The 11,704-nt window shown below is 35.5% G+C and overlaps 1 protein-coding gene and 1 non-coding gene across 2 annotated transcripts; one reads left to right on the plus strand and one right to left on the minus strand.

Annotated features, from left to right (window-relative positions):
* Window positions 1-6,542: 6,542 nt before the first annotated feature.
* Window positions 6,543-10,746, minus strand: LOC103963796 (ABC transporter G family member 15). The gene is made up of 9 exons (XM_009376649.3): window positions 10,449-10,746; window positions 9,384-9,463; window positions 8,665-9,126; window positions 8,424-8,546; window positions 8,160-8,291; window positions 7,751-8,035; window positions 7,369-7,641; window positions 7,158-7,265; window positions 6,543-7,056 (listed from the first exon to the last, which is right to left on the minus strand). Exons 1-9 carry the CDS (start codon window positions 10,687-10,689, stop codon window positions 6,700-6,702), a joined length of 2,061 nt encoding a protein of 686 aa, XP_009374924.2. The 5' UTR covers window positions 10,690-10,746; the 3' UTR covers window positions 6,543-6,699.
* Window positions 9,240-9,313, plus strand: TRNAT-AGU. The gene has a single exon. It is a non-coding gene; the product is annotated as a tRNA-Thr (tRNA).
* Window positions 10,747-11,704: the final 958 nt, after the last annotated feature.

Here is an 11,704-nt window from a genome sequence, read left to right on the forward strand (position 1 = left end):
TTGTTGTTTTATTTGGACTGCTGTAGACCTGCTCTGAATTTGTATTGCACTAACTAGCACTTATTCTAGTACTAGTATTCCAGTTTTTAATTATTCGTACTTTTATTTTACTACTCCATTAGCTTCCGCACGTGCACATGGCTACGTCGCCTTTGTGTGACGGCCAGCACGCCCCTATCTCGGTCGGGGTGTGTCATTACATGCATAAATGCATGAGTTAAATCTCTTAAATAATATTAAGGACCTCGATCAAAATATTTAAACAAACAAGGTTTCAGTCCAATAATTAGATTGATTAGAAACTGGAATCAAAATGACCTAAAATTTTAATTCCAAATAACTTTTAAATTATTTATTGTTGGAGTAATATTAAAAAAATATGAAAATAACATGAGAAACTCAATGGTAATAATCATAAAGAAAATCGAGACATAAATTGTATATAAGATTAATATAAATAATTAGAGAGAGTAAGAAATATTGACAAATTTAGAGATTAAGACTTGCATAAATGCAATGTCCTAAAAATAGAATTTCACCCCTTCTATTATGTTTGTAGTTCAGTAGGTATCCGTCTCCCAGTATTCAAAAATCTATACTCCAAAGCGAAGCACTGCAATCTTCGAACTTTGACAAACCTTATATATTATGTGCTCTTAAACCACGATTCGAAATTGAACAACAAAGAATGAGAGAAATCGAGTGGGAAAACTCCTCCTGTTTATGCATGTCTCACAACCCGACTGTACTAACTTGGGCTTATATAAAATTTAAGGGCCAAAGGTATGTTGTCCCTAAATTGGTGTCTCATATGTGTTTCCTTTCTTATTTTTTTGACACGTGTTCAAATCATTTTCATTAGTTTTCCTTTAAACTAACCTTAACTTTGTTAACTTTTAATAAAATTAAAAAACTAAAAATTAAGAAACTTGCAGCAACCCAGATAGGCACCCACGCGGGCCAACCACATTTTAGGAGAGGGTACCCCAACTCCTGTCGCCAAGGACTTTCCCATCTACACTTACGAATAAAAAATAAAAATAAAAACAAAGAACTAGCAGATGCTGTCCACGCAACCAGATAAACCTCATTAGCTGCTATCGGCGGTAACGCAATTCGGGACACTTTTACGCATTGCCGCCAAAGCCTCCCTCGAATCCTCCCCTATATCTCTTTCTCTCTTGACCCAAGATTGAAAAAGTCATCTTCCCCATTCATGTCCATAGTCAAATAAAACTTCCGTCAGATTAATTTCTAGGTAGAATCTATTTATAATTTTCATAGGAATAATGTCACAGATCAGGGATAGAATCTGGCTTTGTTGAAAATCCCAATAGAACATATCTTCTGTAAAAACTCTAACAAATTCTGAAAATAATGAAAGAAATTTAGGGAGGATTAGCTGGTTATATATGAAAGGGAAAGTGAACCCATGAAGACGGGGATGGAAACCCAAGAATAAAATTAATAATCAGTGGGTGGGTTCATCGGAAAGAGAGGGCAAGAGTAAAAGAGTCTTTGCCGGCGGTGTGGAGAAGCGTCCTTGACGACGATGGGGTGGTATGGTTTTGTGACTGACCATCGAGGCTGCTGGTGGTTTTTGTTTTTCTTTAACCATCAATTTTACTTTTTTTTCTTAATTCATAACGCAGTTAAGTTTGGGGTTAAGGTTAAGGACAGATATCAAAATATTAGAAAGAAGACACATAAGAGACGCTAATTTAGGGGCAGCAGACCTCTGGCCAAATCTAAGACACTGATTGACAAAGAGATGCCAACATACATCTTTTGGACGACATCTAATATATATGAAGAGAATGGAAAAGGTGAATAGTGATTTCGTGTCACCATACTTCAACAAAAATATTTGGACAAAAATGCTCCTAAAACGAAAAACTACAAAGGCATTACAAGAAAATACATCGAATAAGATAGGGGTATTTTCGTCATTTTAACAGTATTTCTTTAATAATTTACTTTTTGGTGTTTTGTTTTAATTAGTACATCACAATAAGCTAGTAATAATATGATTCAATTTTTTTATTATTAAACACATTCAAAACATCTTAAGAAGCGTGTAATACTGGTTATAAAAAGGTTTTTCGCACACGGATAACAATGTGATTAAATAAGTTATCAAATGATTCTTTTTTTTTTTTAGCAAACGATATTATCTACACTAAGGGGGAGGGGATAAGCTTAGTCTCACAATTGACTAGCAATAATGTGATTCGATCAGTTATTTATTAAATATTAGTTTCTCTATTTTTAAGCACATTTAAAACATCTTAAGACGCGTGTAATGATGGTTATAAAAAACCTCTTTCGATTAAGGATAATAATGTGATTAAATTAATTGTCAAATGATTTTTTTTTAAATAAACGATATTATCTACACTAAGGGGGAGAGGTGGACTTAGCCTCACAAGAGGCTAGCAACAATATGAATGAATTAATTGTTTATTAAATATTATTTTCTCTATTCTTAATGTAAATTCTATAAAGACCAGTTTTATTATGTAAATTCAGTTGCTTTAATTGGTTTATGAGGGATTTCTTCTAGCATGATCTAAAATTATTCATTTATTTCAAATATTTGACTTTCCTTTTGTCAATTTACACATATACTTTTTTTAATAATTGATTTTTTGGTACAATTTTTTATTTTGTTTATTTTAAGTAGTGCCTCATAATAGGCCAGTAATAATGTAATTCAATTTCTCTATTTTTAAACACGTTCAAAACATATTAAGAGGTGTGTAATGCTGGTTATAAAAAAAGTCATTCGCAAGCGGATAATAATGTGATTAAATAAGTTGTCAAATGATTGTTTTTTTTTTTTTAACAAATGATATTATCTATGCGTGATTAAATTAGTTGTCAAATGATTGTTTCTTTTTTTTTTTTTTTTTTTGGGAAACTAATGAAAAGGACTTGAAAACTTTGAGTTTTAACTATAAAGACAAAATAAATGGTAAAATGAATGGTACCAGAATTGACTTTTTAGTGTCAAAATGTGGTTTTTCGTTAAAGTGAATAGCACTTGGAGCTTTTCGTTAAAATTCCCTCAAAACATTTTAAGAGGCTTGTAATGATGGTTATAAAAAATGTCATTCGCACGCGGATAATAATGTGATTAAATTAGTTGTCAAATGATTGTTTAATTTTTTTTTTTTTTTGGGAAACTAATGAAAAGGGTTTGAAAACTTTAAGTTTTAACGATAAGAACAAAATAAAAGGTAAAGTGAATAGTACCAGAATTGATTTTTTAGTGTAAAAATGTGGTTTTTCGTTAAAGTGAATAGTACTGGGAGCTTTTCGTTAAAGTTCCATTTTAAAAAGGGTCATTCGCACGTGGATAATAATGTAATTAAATTAGTTGTCAAATGATTGTTTTTTTTTACACGTTCAAAACATCTTAAGATGCATGTAATGCTAGTTATAAAAAAAGGTCATTCGTATGCAAATAATAATGTGATTAAATTAGTTATCAAATGATTGTTTTTTTTACACGGTCAAAACATCTTAAGAGACGTGTAATGCTGGTTATAAAAATGATCACTTGCACGCGGATAATAATGTAATTAAATTAATTGTCAAATGATTGTTTTATAAAAAAAGTCATTTGCATGTGATTAAATTAGTTGTCAAATGATTATTTTTTTTTACACGTTCAAAACATCTTAAGAGGCGTGTAATACTGGTTATAAAAATGGTCACTTGCACGCAGATAATAATGTAATTAAATTAGTTGTCAAATGATTGTTTTGTAAAAAATGTCATTCAGACGCAGATAATAATGTGATTAAATTAGTTGTCAAATGATTGTTTTTTTTACACTTTCAAAACATCTTAAGAGGCGTGTAATGCTAGTTATAAAAAAGGTTATTCGCATGCGGATAATAATGTGATTAAATTAGTTGTCAAATAATTGTTTTTTTTTTTTTTGGAAACTAATGAAAAGCGCTTGGAAACTTTGAGTTTTAACGACAAGAACAAAATAAAGGGTAAAATGAATAGTACCAGGATTGACTTTTTAGTGTTAAAATGTGGTTTTTCGTTAAAATGAATAGTACTGGAAGCTTTTCGTAAAGTTCCCTTATAAAAAAGGTCATTCGCACGCGGATAATAATGTGATTAAATTAGTTGTCACAATGGACTAGCAATAATGTGATTCAATTAATTATTTATTAAATATTATTTTTTCTATTTTAAACACATTTAGAACATCTTAAGAGGCATGTAATGCCAGTTATAAAAAAAAGTATTTCGCACATGTTTGTACCATACTTGACCAATCCCGAAACTACTGAGCACCAGTCAACAGTATACCGTCAAGGACCTACAAGACTTTTCCTTCAACCAGGAGGCCAATCACAATGCGACACGTGTCGGTATCAGAGGCCAATCACAGTGCAACACGTGTCGATATCAGAGGCCAATCACAACACGACACGTGTCAATGTCAGAACAAAGCAGAAATTCTCTTCTATAAAAGGGAATCATTCTCCCACAATAATCCCTAATATCATTTGTACTAAACTATTCACTAGAACTCACTAAAAGAGAGCTTGAACCTATGTATTTGTGTAAACCCTTCACAACTAATGAGAACTCCTCTACTCCGTGGACGTAGCCAATCTGGGTGAACCACGTACATCTTGTATTGTTTGCTTCCCTGTCTCTATTCATTTACATACTTATCCACATTAATGTCCAGAGTAATCTAGTGAAGGTCACAAACTTGACATTTTCTATTATACCAAAGTCCTCGCCGATTTTGTGCATCAACAGCACACGAATAATAACGTGATTATATTAGTTGTCAAATGATTTTTTTTTTTTTAAACAAATGATCCATACACAATGTATTGTCCCATGATAATTTCTGTCCGTTGATCTTCTTCAATTTATCCGATCCGACGGCCGTAAAATAAAAAGGTGTGTGAAAAGTAAAATAAGGTGTGTGGATATCCCATCCCTAATAAATACGGTTTGATACAAATGATTAAGCATTTTTTCATTCAAACATTTATGTGACTGAAAATTATATTTGATGAGTCGTGACTATTCATGAATAAGATTGTGATTGTTCAAATAAAGAGAGGGCACAATATTTGCCTTTGATTGAACCAGCTATTGACTCTTCAAAAAATGATGCAACTATATTGAAGAGTCAAACGCAACTCTTCTGAAGAGTCACTACTACATTTATATAAAGACCTCATCATACATTTGCCTTTTGATTGAAGAGATGCAACCACTGACTCTTTAAGAAAAGGTACAACTATTTTGAATAGTCACTTCTACATCCATATAAAGGCATCATCATATTTTGTCATAAGTGAATTAACTTAGGGGAGTCATGCAAGTTCATTTGTCGCATCATACATACCATACTTAGAGATTAAGTTAGTCTTTAAGAGAGTTCAACACAACAGTGGTTTGTTGGAACCTTACGATATGGTGTGCTACTTTCGTAAGGATGAGATCGTTGTATCCTAAACAAGCGCCGATCAATCAAAAACACTGTAATAGGGATGTAAATGTGTTAAGAAGAGAGAACTAAGTTCTTAATTCGACCACATTTTCAGGTTCTTCATGTGCATTTAGCATTGTGTTTGTTTTTGAGTACGAGGTCTTGGAGAAAGGATATTGAGAGTAGACTTGATATGAAAGAGGATCACAAAAACAATAAAGGGTCTCATATATGATCATAGCTTAGACCAAATCGCCACAAGGAGATATTATTCACCATAGGATGAAACTAAATGAGAAGAAAAAGTAAAGGCGGAAGGAAGCAGAGGCGCTCCACATCCTCCCCTCCATTAGTAGGTGTAGTTTACTCACCACCCTACGTAGTATTATTGGATGACCTTAAACTTTGATATTTATGTTAATCTACTACACAAATCTCGATAGCTGAGTCGTCAACAAGTTTAATTTACAAAACATTAAAAACTGTTATGATGACAAACAAAACAACTTAACAATGCTACTTATTTCTCTCAGATCAGATTGGTATTTTATATATAATAGGGAATTGTTATTGACACTTCAAAAATCTCATTTTGTATTTCAAACTTTCTATAATAAGAAAGAAAAATACACTTATGAGGAGTGTAGAATGAGATTTTTTGGATGCTAATAACAGTATATAATATAAATTAGATTTGTTTACCACCAAATATGTGATGTGATCTTAAAATGTAATAATGCTCATCGTCTGATTAGGGTGACGAACAAGTTCGAACTCTAATAAGTGTTCTGAAAGTCGGCCTAGGCGGCGCCTAGGCACTGAACGGTGGAGGGCCGCCCCGATTTAGACCAAAACGCTGATGAAAATCGCGAGGGTCATTCCTTTAATGATATCCATCAGAGAAAGAACATCAAACAGTTTCTGTATATAAAAAATGTAATAATGCTCATCGTCTGATTAGGGTGACGAACAAGTTCAAACTCTAATAAGTGTTCTGAAAGTCGGCCTAGGCGGCGCCTAGGCACTGAACGGTGGAGGGCCGCCCCGATTTAGACCAAAACGCTGATGAAAATCGCGAGGGTCATTCCTTTAATGATATCCATCAGAGAAAGAACATCAAACAGTTTCTGTATATAAAACTCCAACAGAAGCTCCCTACTTTTTGATCTGATTTTTTTCTTAGTAAAAGTGACTAGGTACTCAGTCCTGCAACGCCTCTTCTACTGCAGTGGAGAGTTGAGGCCCTCTTGAGAAGACAGTGAGTGGAGAGGTTGGTGCCTATTGGAAGAAATAGAGGGTTGTTTCCTGAACGACGGCCTCTTACCAAGGTGGTGCAGCGTTCTCTTTGCGTAGAGTGACTGAAACACCGGCGATGCATTCTCCTTGAACTTGAGAATTAGGAAGAAGAGAACGCGGTACATTACAAGAATGGCTACAATAGCAACCAAGTCCCACCACTTGGAGTGGTCTATTGGTATCCCAAACATATGTTGGATGATATACTCGCCTGTAAGGTTTGGCTCACCGGGTATCATGGGCTCAAACTCAAGGCCAATGAAATCGTTCTTGTAGGAACCCTGCATGTCAAATTACAATACAAATGAATACCATCCGATTTTACACTTCATTATCATTGTGACAAGTAGTGATAAGAGGTAGATGGTTCACAAAGATTTACCTGTATTGCCCATGAGCCATAGCTGAGATATGAAATTGGGTAGCGCCAGAATGGCTTAGGAAGATCCGGCAGCAAGCGGAAGAAACCCGAGGTCATCATCAGGATGCCCTGCATGCACAACCATTTAATTGAGGATAGACCAGGAAGGATAGATATGATGACGGGAAAGAGAAAAGGAAAGCTTATCAAACATTTGAGTGTATCTTCTTACCATGATTCCAGCTCCTGTTATTATACCCATTAGGAAATTGGGAACCATAGAAGCGACAACCATCATGAGGCTCTCTATCACCGAAATGCAGAGATATATATTGAGACAGAAGTACACATAATGCGAAAACTCCGGTCGAAATTTCACCAGATGATAAGTAATAGTCCCAGTACTAAGAGTAACTGCAGCCAAGAATGGGAATGAAGAGAGGAAGTTGGAAATGATGAAAACCGAAACTCCATAATACCCATTGAGCCTTTCTCTATAAAACACCTGTTTGCAAGAAGAAAACAAGGCATGAAAAGGCGAAAACTACCACAGAAATGTCTTGCTATTTCACCATTGCTATATGAGTACTCATATCTGTGTTGCATTAGCTTACCTTCATTTCCTCTATGAAAGATGGGAATCCTCCAATGGACATAAACGTCATAAAGCCGGTTATAAACGCACCACATGCTGCCCGGGCAAAGATTGCAGTATAGCCGTGGCCAACTTCAAAATAGATCGTACCAACACATATTGATACAAATATGTAGATGATTATCCTTAACCAGTAATACCCCACATCTCTAGACATGTTCAGAGACGACCTTCGCAGCAAGGTTGAAAGTTGCTTCCACCAACTTGCTTGACTTCCACTTTTCAAATCAATAACATGTCCCTCCTGCAACACATAGACTACTTCATATATGTTTCCAATGATACCAAGTCAACGCATATAATGCCATATCAATGTCATAACACTGCAGAAGGAAATGTGACTAAAGAGCTCAAGTTGGAAAAGTTACAATTTCTGATATTTCTTGCATCCTGGCTCTCGCCTTATTTGCATATTTTGAACGTTTGTATTTCTCGACTAGCCTAGCTTTGATCTCTGCTGTTGCCAAATTCATGAGAGGGTCTGCTGATGTTGGTACATCCTACCAATTCAGACACAAAGATACAACTAGTATGAGAAAAGAATACCCAAAATATTTCATTTGAAACATAAAATCGAATAACTGTGTTGCATAAATCCTGTGTAAAAGAACTGAGTTAGAATTAATACGCACCCGAATTCTTTGAGATCCTTTCAGTGTGGCAGTCACAATGTCAAAGTCCGAATTTATGCAACGTAGAAAGTGGTCAGAAGGATTTCTTCTACTAGGACATGGGACACCTGCTTCAGCGAAAAACTACAAAAATCAAAGCGGAATTAGCATTAGTCACAAGAAAAGAAAAATGGGGTTCAATAACTCATTCATTGACGATATAAAAATACTGGTAACAGGGTGCCAAGATTCCCACTCTTACATCAATAGCAGTCTTTGCTTCTCCAAAATAAACAGTTTCACCACCAGATAGTAAGAAGAGGTCGTCAAAGAGTGCAAATACTTCACCACTTGGCTGGTGAACAGATGAAACAACCGTTCTTCCATCGCGAGCAATGCTTCGAAGTGTTTGAATAACGAAGAAAGCGGAGGCACTATCAAGGCCACTAGTAGGCTCATCAAGAAATAATATGCAGGGCCTTGTTAGAATTTCAAGTGCAATGCTTACTCTCTTCTTTTCCCCTCCACTAATACCTCTCAAGTGCCAGTTTCCAATTGATCGGTCGGCACACTCCAGGAGCCCCATTTCCATAATTGTTCCCTCCACAATGCTCGTAACCTCTTCTCTGGTAAAATTACTCGGAAGCCGCAAGTGAGCCGAGTACGTTATGGTTTCTCTAACTGTGAGTGTGCCCAACAATACATCCTCTTGTGTGACATAAGCCTGGAATGGCACGTAGTTTATAGTGAATTAGGAGGATGTATATGCTTAAACAATGGCAACAAAATTCTGTTCGATAGTAGTAACAACGCTTGTAAAAAAGTGAAGGCCAATCTGCTCTCGTAGCTCAGTTGGTTAGAGCACCCGTTTAGTAAGCGGGAGGTCTTGAGTTCGACTCTCAACGAGAGCAAACACGTAATGTAATTTTCATTTTTTTAATTTTGCATATAAGCAACTGGAAACAGAAAGCTATTACTTACAACAGCGCCATATGCCAGTCTTTTCTTCTTCCCATTAAACAAAATATTTCCAGTCATAACGACATTTCTTGAGAGTCTACCTGCGTCGCATAAACAAACACAATTTTAGTAAAAATAACTTCATACGTATTATTTTATTCTCCAAAACACGTCATAACAGGGGTTAGGGAATCGAACACAAAATCTCTAGTACGGAGGCCATGTTTTTAACCTTTTCAACTACAGGTCCGTTATTCCGACGAGTTGAAAGAAATACGAAATTAGTTTTGGGTTTTAAAGTTTTGCCTTCCCCTGAAGGACTGTTAATGGAATGTAGACCTTGTTTGAATAAATACACACTAAAAAGAAAAAAGAAAAAAGAAAAATAATAAGAGCCTTTAAAACTAGTCACTCAGCATTCAATTTTTTCTTTTTGCCTATCTGCCCCCTTTCTAACCAGTGATGATATGAAAAGAAAAGAAATAAAAGACTAGCGGCCAAAGTCTGGTTTGCATTCAAGTGCAATTGGTGGCTCTTTAATGGGTAACAAGTGGGACAAGACTTCACCCTTGGATTGGACAAATTAAGTCCAGCTTAGGTTAATATGGAAACATTTTTGTTGACAACGGTTAAACAATAGTAATGCTCAGCATCTTATTCATTGTTGTTCGATAAATTTAAATTTTAAAATCTATTAAATAAATTTATTAAATTAAACTCATCTTAAGATAATTAATAGATGGCAATGGGGGCCAGCAAATGCACAAAGAACCTTTTTTTAATGGAACAAATGGAGTTAACACTAAAGACGTTAATTTTGGCCAAATTACATCACTTTTGGGTGGTGTAAAGATTATTAACAAGTGTAAATTACATAGCAAACCCCAGAATATTTCCTAAATAATGGGTTTTTATATAAATTGGCCAAAGGAGTAATATTTAACCAATAAACAACAAAAGTGAAAAGTTTTGATTTTATCTACAAAGGATGATGCAGATTTTGTGCTACCTCTACCTGTGCTGCTGTGCATTCATCTATGGAAGATCACAAAAGAGGGGAGAGAGAGAGAGAGAGAGAGAAAGAACCTGCTAAAGTATCAAGAAGAGTTGATTTTCCAGAGCCAGAAGGACCCATGATAGCCATGATCCTACCAGGCTCAGCAAACCCACTCAACCCATTGAGCAACCTCTTTGTGGGTGCTTCCCTTCTGAAGTTTGGAAGCACCGCACTTAGATCCTCCCACACCAAATATGCACCTCTTCCACTTCCACTTCCACCGCCACCAACACCACCACTACGACCACCGCCTGCCGCCTCCGTCTCCATCTTTCCTTTTTGTTTCTATAAAATCCTACCTTATAAGCCAAGGCCTCAAAACCCCAGAAGATAAAAGAAAACGGAGATCACATATAAAGAGAGAAAAACTTTACATGTGTCCATGTAGTGTGGTTGGAGCGGATAACAATCAACTACCTATTAATGCTAGATAGCTGCCTGCCCGCCCTGCCCTACCCTGTTATGAGATATGGGAGGAGGAGCATGAAGAATTAATGAGGGGAGAGAGAGAGAGAGAGAGAGAGAGAGAGAGAGAAATTGATTCATTCAAAGAAGGTTGGTTCCTTCTGGTGGGTGGAAAGCGAAGGGAAATAAATGTTACACACAGAAATAATGACAGTGTGTATGGACTGGAGCAACAGCAAAACTTGGTCATGGTGCATTTGTGATATTGCAGATTGCTCCTTCTCCTCTATCTTCCAACCAATATTAAGACTTAAATCACATTTGTGTCTACATTGCATGTGTTCAGAAAAAAGTTGTTTTGAAGACTTTTTTGGGAGAGATTGGGGTCACTTGACCCATCTTTAATTACATTGTTTGATGATAATTTGGACGTTGCATGTTGCCGACTATTTGATTACATTTAGTACGTGAAAAGGAATTTAAGAAAAGTGAATACCAAAGGCGCTGGAGGGCTTCACTTCCCCTCTATTTTCCCATGTGTCAAAAAACCATTTTCAAAGCGAACTTACCAAACATGAGAAAAACAACAATTTCTCATTCCCAAGCTCCATTTCTCATATTATGTTTCAGATTAAGTACTATACTTTTGCCATAACAACAGTTACCCGTGTCACTTTTCGCTAAGCGTTATTTATGTCACTTCAACTTATTTAAGGATTAGAATATAGATTTTTTTTTTTAAGGGAAGTGTGATTGGCACTCCAAAAATCTCATTCTATACTTCTCACAAGTGTATTTTTCTTTTCTAATATAGAAAATTTGGAGTGTAGAATGAGATTTTTGAAGTGCTAATAACAATTCCCTTTTTAAATACTAATTT

Source organism: the organism of the source record quoted next, unplaced genomic scaffold (genome assembly GCF_019419815.1).
Source record: "Pyrus x bretschneideri cultivar Hongxiangsu unplaced genomic scaffold, Pyrus_bretschneideri_v1 Contig31, whole genome shotgun sequence".
Lineage (NCBI taxonomy): Eukaryota > Viridiplantae > Streptophyta > Magnoliopsida > Rosales > Rosaceae > Pyrus > Pyrus x bretschneideri.

Bases quoted from the DNA above. Each gene is read 5' to 3' on its own strand.
- LOC103963796 (XM_009376649.3), bottom strand. From the start codon at position 10,689: ATGGAGACGGAGGCGGCAGGCGGTGGTCGTAGTGGTGGTGTTGGTGGC. The intron at 8,547-8,664 runs GTAAGAGTGGGA...TGATTTTTGTAG, and splicing joins AAGCAAAGACTGCTATTGAT to TTTTTCGCTGAAGCAGGTGT. The intron at 7,266-7,368 runs GTAAGAAGATAC...TTGTGCATGCAG, and splicing joins TAACAGGAGCTGGAATCATG to GGCATCCTGATGATGACCTC.